This window comes from Hyposmocoma kahamanoa, unplaced genomic scaffold (assembly GCF_003589595.1).
Source record: "Hyposmocoma kahamanoa isolate Upper Pololo Valley unplaced genomic scaffold, ASM358959v1 78, whole genome shotgun sequence".
In the NCBI taxonomy this organism is placed as follows: domain Eukaryota; kingdom Metazoa; phylum Arthropoda; class Insecta; order Lepidoptera; family Cosmopterigidae; genus Hyposmocoma; species Hyposmocoma kahamanoa.
Window position 1 is genome coordinate 23697104 of NW_020653945.1, and position 7585 is coordinate 23704688.

Consider the following 7585-nt stretch of genomic DNA (forward strand, 5'->3'; position numbering starts at 1 on the left):
AAGCGCCAAAAAGCGTCTATACAAATCTTTATATTCGTGTAATAGCCAGGGTTTCAATGGCGGTACCATTCCATCCGAGTTTATGGCTTCATTTTTGGTCGAAAAACTATTGTAGCAAATTTTTGATAATTCTTTTTCTCCGACTGTTGTATTATATGGTTTATATTATAACTTGGTAAAGAATCAAAAATAAGATTTTAGTAAATGGAATTTGAAACAGCTCCGACTGTTGTGTCGGTCGAGCTGGGAGTGACTGTGGTAAGAAAACAAAATGAGAAAGTAAAGGAAGATGGAACAATTCAAATTTAAAATTTAAATACATGTAAAATAAAAAAATTATAGGATACAAGCGGAGAGAGACGATACAAAAAGCTGAGATGACGGTGTAAGGAGGTCACACCGTCACAGTACCTATTTAAACCTTGTCTTTAAGGAACACCCTTGTTTAGCAGTGGGAAGGAAATAGGTTGAGGATGATGATGTTATATCACCATCATCATCAATTCAGTCAAAAAAACGTCCACTGTTCCCCAAAGAATACCACAACGACCTGTCTTGCGCCGCTTGCATCCAGCGGATTTCCATAGCGTTTACCAGATCATCAGTCCACCTTGTGGGTGGTCTGCTCACGCCACTTCTTCCAGTATTCGGTCGCTATTCGCCCCATTGCCACTTAAGTTTTGCAATTCTTAGTAGCTATATCGGTAACCCTGGTTCCGTTGTTCATGTTATACACATTATAATTATTATATTTGTTTCAGTAAAAAAGTATATATAGTTTGAGATAAACGAACTTAAACTGCTTTTGTACGTTTTTATTTGAAATTAACGTCTATGAATATATAATAGCCGTATAGTTAAAATCATCTGATCTAAGTAATGATCACAAATTTCGCTGTCAGTAACGGATAATACCGTATTCACTCCCTGGGTTATATTGAATCGTACAATAGCTCCTATAGTTACTTTTCACTTTCGCAGAATTAATTCTACATCAACATTCACAGGACGAACTTGCACTTGTTGTTTACTAAATTTAATTCCACCTTTTCCAACTTTACTTTTTACCGTGAAGTTTCGTAGTAAATGCACAAGACCTGTCAAAGCTTGCAATCTGGCGTACCTCATTCCTATACACAATCTATTACCTTTACCAAATGGCTGGTAAGTGATTTCACCATTCTTATTGTCCTCAGCAAATCTCTCCGGGTCAAATTTATCAGGGTTCTCATAAAACTTTGGATCCCTATGCATTTCAAAAATAGGAGTAATGATCTGTGTATCCTTTGAAACCTTAATATTTCCAACGGGTAATACAGTATCACGAACGCATCTTCTAGACGAAAACCCAATTGGTGGATATTTCCTCAGACCTTCACTAAATACTTTTCCAACATAATCCATCTCCATAATAATGTCGTAAGTAAAACTGTCGTACTTTTCAAACGTCTCGTCAATTTCTTTATGTACACGTTGCAAAACATCTGGGTTCAGTCCTAGTTCTACAAGAACGCAAAACATAGCTGTAGCTGTTGGTTCTACTCCAGCTGTAAAGAAGAAAAATCCCTGAGCAGCTAACAGTTCATCCGTCGGTTCCAATTCAAAACCAGTTTCTCGATCTATCATGGTTCCATTCTTCTGGAGACTCAAACAAATATCGGCAAAGTCATGTTTCTTCACGTTCTCTTTTTCTCTTTGACGTAGAACTTGCTTGATTGCACCAATGAATAAATCCTCATGTTCTTTGAAAAAATACAGTTGAAGTCTCCTTACAGCTGATGGAAATGCGAAGGCTATAGCGAATTGTAAATTTGTTTTCATCGTCGGCGCGAGAGCATTTCGAGCCATGGTAAGGAACGGAGATTCGAATACGGATTCGGTGGTAATACCAAAAACGGTAGCTCCAATAGCAGCACTGCAAAAAGTACTCAATGTATCAAAAGTGTTACCTTCCGTAAGTATCTTTGGTTTATCTTTCAATAGTTGCACAAAATCTTGTGCACTTTTATCCAGAATGTAGAACATGTTCTTCAATTTAGTGGATGTAAATAAAGGTGTTATGCTCTGTCGCATAAGTTTCCATCTATTTCCGTTCATAAAGAGCACATTATCTGCTAATAAATCCTTTTCATACAAGAATTCGACCCCTCTATGGTGGAATGAGTTAAAGTCAGCTTGTAAGATATGTTGTATATTGGTAGGATCAATCACATAAAGAGTTGGAGTTAAGAAGGTTCCAATACCTACAGCTGGTTCGTTTTTGTACTGCTTGTAGATGTCGTGGAAGATTTCGAAGAGGGATCTGTTTTGAGTTACGAATGCCCAGAATGGTCCAGCAACTTTGTTTCCCTTGTAGAAAGCCACTCCACGTTTCTTCCAATACTCTTCATTTGATCTTCCATTCAAATAGTACAGCGTCAACAGAACTACGATAATTGATAAAAGTATTAACAAAAACATTGTTGTCAAGTATCAACAAAAATTGCCTATATATTGTCGTACACAATGATCTTATAAACAAAAAGAAGTAGTCGTATATAATCTCGATGTTACACTAATGTGTTAAGCGAGTTTTTATTTCTTTTATACACGTTGTATAGATAAGATAATTATAATATGTTTATTAATAATTGGACTTTGATAATGTATTAAGTAATTAAAAATAAAAAACAGATTTAAGTGATGTGCAATAACATATTACATAACATTATATAATATTTTGTAGCAGTAGAGCTCCTTGTGAACGAGTTCGTCCAGGGCAGTACTGCCACCTTGTCCATTTCTGTTGCCAACCAGTAATGTGAGCATTGTTGCGTTCCAGTTTTGAAGGGAAAGGGATGAAATTACAGGCACATGGGATTTGTCCACTTATGTCTCAGGGTGGAGGGTGCATCTCAGATCTTTGCGATGCAATCGCACGTTTGCATCGCTGTTTAAAATCACGCGCGTGTGTAAGGTTGACGATTAGCAATTTTTGTATCGCTGCCATGTGCAACCGCTCTAAAAGAAGGTGCTGTGTAGTGTGTGTGCTGGTGTACTGATCAGAATAGAGAGGGGATGTTTCAAAGGTATTGTCATGTAGAAATAATGAATGTGGTTAGATTGACGATACAAATTTATATGAGGCATTGGAAGAGGTAGACCTTCGTGTTTGAGTTGGGGGAAAGTACTACTATAAGCAAATAGGCAAATAAACTACCATAACATTTCCAAAAACAATCTTATTTCAATGTAAGCTTAAAGCATGGACCAATAACTCAAGAGGACTGCTTATCGTCATACAAGATAGCGTAGCCGGGTATTTAGTACCTATTGGTACACTAGATGTCGCGACGAGTACCAAATAGCTATTTTGTAACATTATTTTACATTGACATGTTGAATTTTATCAAATCTGCTTCTAGTGATAACAAACACACCAACTAGATGGCGCTATATTTTAACTCAAAATGGATATGCATATTTGCACCTGAAGTCGTATACAAATACATTGTAAAAAAAACAACCACAACTCGCCACGTTTCCATCCTCTAAGTAATAACTATAAAACTATTTTGTCTATTCTAATGCCCTTTAGACATATTGATAGTTTAACTTAAAATTATTCATATTTCAAATATTACAAATTACTGGGTGTAAGAAGCGAGAAAAAACAATGGCTACGGTGATTTTAGGGTGACAACACCGAACGTGTGAAATAATATTTTTAAAATTTTATTTGTAATTCCAAGAAGTATGATATCGCAATAAATACCACAGATATTGTATTGATTCCAAAGGGTCATATCGGAACGCCACAAAATGGGCCGAAATTGATAATTCTTGGACATAGGAATAACTTGTGGAGTATCGAGCAAATTTTTTTTTATGTGATAGATAATAACATTCCTAACAACTTTTATTCTTGTATGATTTCTTGAAAAGTTGATAGTTTCAGAGAGAAAAAGTAATTTATTTTTTTTGTATGGAGAAATATACATTTTACTTCTCGAAATGTACGAAAATGTAATTAATATGTGTGGTTTACTTACAGTATAGTTCCAATCATTTTCTATGTAGAAAAAAATAACCGTCTGCACGTACTTGCGGCTTTTTATGTAAAGGTGCGGCAAAATTGCTAACTCTTTTATGTCCTTTCTTTTACAAAATACATGAGCTTCGACTAAAGAAAAATTAATTTTAGTGTAATTTAGAGAGTGTCATAACAATAACGCGAAAGTTAAGTAGAAAGTAGTATATTGTGTTAAAAAATAAATAACAAATCTAACATTTTGACACCTTTTTACTCGTAAAGTCGCAAGTACCTGCTGATGGATTTTTTTCTTGACAGAGAATGATTGGACCTATACTGTAAATAAACCACACATATTAATTACATTTTCGTACATTTAGCCGTAATAGATTACGAGTACAAGATCTCACAATTGTAAAAATGTAAAGCATGCTTTTGCTATTGCACTTACATAAATAAAAAAAAACAAAGAAATAAAAATACATAATTATGCTTTAGTAAACAATAAATATATTTTTAACATAATTATTACTATATAAAAATTTTTTGCATTACAAAGTTACAAACGTTCTTAACATAAATTGGAGTATAGGAAATGAAACTATTTTTCCGTATTTAAATCGCGTATATTTTGTATATTTATTTTTTCAAACAAACCGACCGTGACAATGGGACATGTGAAGGGCCTGAAACGTTGGTTTGTTTGAAAGAACAAATATATACGATTTAAATTTGTTTCATTTATTTTAATATAACCGTAATATTCTGTTTATTTACCGCGTTCGTGAATTTCGTTTTTCTCAGAGGTTGACTGGTAGAGAATGCTTTTAGCATTAAGTCCGCCTTTTGTACCCTTTGTATTGTGGTCAATAAAGTTTAATAAATAAATAAATAAATCCGGAAAATCTCCTATGAGTAACAATCGAAAAACCTAAGAACTCGATGTAAATTAGAATTTCCTTATATACTGTGACGTCAATATAAGAATGACACTTTAATTCAGATTTATCTTGTCCACATTACCGTGTTCTATAGATATTACTTATTTACAATCGAAATAATGTGCGAAATCGTTTGTTTTTATGTTACATTTTATAAATGATTTTAAATGAAAATGAAAAATAAGTGACGTACCTACGTATTAAGCATGGCGTGAATAACATTAACAGTTTCTCATTAAAATTCAGATTATACAATTGTACGTTATTGTACTATATCTTCAACTATGAAGAAATATTATTTGTTCCGATGAATGTTATCGCGCGGAACGGTTTATCATTTTTAAGACAGAAAGAAAGTGATATTGGACGACATCCGTGGTCAATGTACAAAACTTTTCTATATCGTCTCGGTTCTGGGTGTTTGTGGTACCGTCATTGTTTCTGATTTCCATAACACAAGCGCTTTAGTTTGATCAGAGCAACGTGTGTGTAGCGAGCTACTGAAATTATGTAAACGGGTTCACAAATATTCCATTTCAATACCTATTTCATTGTTTTTATAGATTTGTACCATTTCATATTAAATAAAAAATGTACGCACAAACGGACACATGCAGGCGCCGACTTTTTATATATATAGTCTCAACTGCGTCACACCGCGGAACCGGTCCCGGCGGTCGAACGAGCGGCGCGAGTGCATCACTGCACTTTCCCTAGTCGCTAAATAGCTTCTACCGAAACTGCATATCATCCTATGCTTGTCGCTGCTTACGTGTGTGTCGTGCGTGCTGTATGCCTAATTACCCATATTGCGTATTGCTTTTATTTCTGCCCTTACCTCAGACGTTACTTAACCGCGTAAAATACGACGAAAGGTGGAGAGACTCGGTTAGTATTATAAATCATTTCATGTGTGATGTTGTCTAAAATTTACTTTGTCTTTGTTTGACTTGGTCTCATTTTCTTATGACTAATATAAAAAAATATGGATACCAAATCATCATCATTTCAGCCGGAAGACGTCCACTGCTGAACATCCCCCAAAGATTTCCAGACTAGCCGATCGGACTTACATCCATCGGTTACTCGCCGCTCTTACCTGGACCCCGATTCCGAACTCTTCGATATTTGAACCGAATCGTTCGATTAGATATCGTTCTCGAATCGAAGGGCGCTTTCTGAGCTATTTAGAACTTTCGGGTTAAACCTTTACAGCAGCGTTTACGAAGTTAGTCGGTGAAAAAAGATTAAATAATAATCTCAGTACAGAGTACTAAAAAAACCGACCTCTAAAGTACGTGGAATTACGTCTATTTGCTAAGTTTTATTGAAATTGAAGTTGAAGTTTGAAATTGAAGTTTTATTGCCCTAGTTCGCCACTATACAGGACTTGACACTGGAGATAATAAAAATCGGTTCTCACTACTCAAAGTATATTGAGACAAAAACGCCTTGACTTGGAGAAATAGCAAAATCAACCATTAAAGTAATTGCTCCTAAATTAATGTTAGGCGCTATTTATGAAAATGAATCTTCATGCGTGGACAGCCACTCTTGGAGGTGGATGATTTTCTTCAAAATGAAATGGGACCACTATGGAAGTACCCCCTTTCCCACAAAAAAAGAATCATGAAATCGGTTAACAAATACCGGAGTTATCGCGTAACATACATACAATAAAAAAAAGAAAAAAGAACATACAGTCGAATTGAGAACCTCCTCCTTTTTTGAATTCGGTTAAAAAGTGAAAATTTTGTTGTATACATTGTTAAGACGTTAATGGCCCTAAAATATAGGATTGTATTAGTCTTACATAAAAATAAATATATAAAATTGAACAAACCCAGACTTTATATTAAATACTAAGAGATTTCCATATTACATTCTTGCTTTGTAATATAACATATAATAGGACGTTCGGTAACGTTCATTCGGTATCTGTGCTCTGAATAACGTTTGTAGCCTTTGCCGGTCACGAAGTTCGAATAATACTACAGATGTAACGTGATTTCGGTTTGGTTTCGAATACGACAGTTTACGTTCGATTCGGGTGTTGTGAATAAAAATGAAAAGAAATCGTACGACAACTGAGTTATCGTAAGGTTCTGACTCGACCCTCTGGTTGTCCGTCCATCTAGCAGGAGGCCGTCTCACTGAACGCCTTCCGGTTCGTGGTCTCCGTTCTGTCCACTGCCACTTCAAATTGCTAATCCTTCAAGGTATATCGGTGACTTTCGTTCTTCTACGGATCTCCTCATTTCTGATTCGATCAAGTAGAGAAATGCCGAGCATTGCTCGCTCCATGGCTCGTTGGGAGGCTTTGAGCTTTTTTATAAGGCCCATAGTAAGTGACCACGTCTCAGAGCCGTAGGTCATCGCTGGCAACACGCACATAAGTGTGAATCAGTATAATATATAATAGAATACCAAATATTGAGATCCAAAAAGGTCTACACTCAGCATTTGCCGGTTGTGCAGCAAACGAACCTAAACGCTATGCTACTATATATTCTGTGGTGACCGAGAAACGGAGAAGATTCTACCAACAACAAAATATATCTATTTATTTATATATTTAGTGAAATTACAGCATACGAAATATGCCAGTAGCAGTGCCTCTCAAACTCTTGAC

The 7585-nt window shown here is 35.5% G+C and overlaps 1 protein-coding gene across 1 annotated transcript; it reads right to left on the bottom strand.

The window, feature by feature from the left end:
- Nucleotides 1–294: 294 nt before the first annotated feature.
- On the bottom strand, nt 295–2527 carry LOC113232794 (cytochrome P450 6B7-like). The gene has a single exon (XM_026467589.1). It carries the CDS (start codon nt 2458–2460, stop codon nt 970–972), a length of 1491 nt encoding a protein of 496 aa, XP_026323374.1. The 5' UTR covers nt 2461–2527; the 3' UTR covers nt 295–969.
- Nucleotides 2528–7585: the final 5058 nt, after the last annotated feature.

Bases quoted from the DNA above. Each gene is read 5' to 3' on its own strand.
- LOC113232794 (XM_026467589.1), bottom strand. From the start codon at position 2,460: ATGTTTTTGTTAATACTTTTATCAATTATCGTAGTTCTGTTGACGCTG.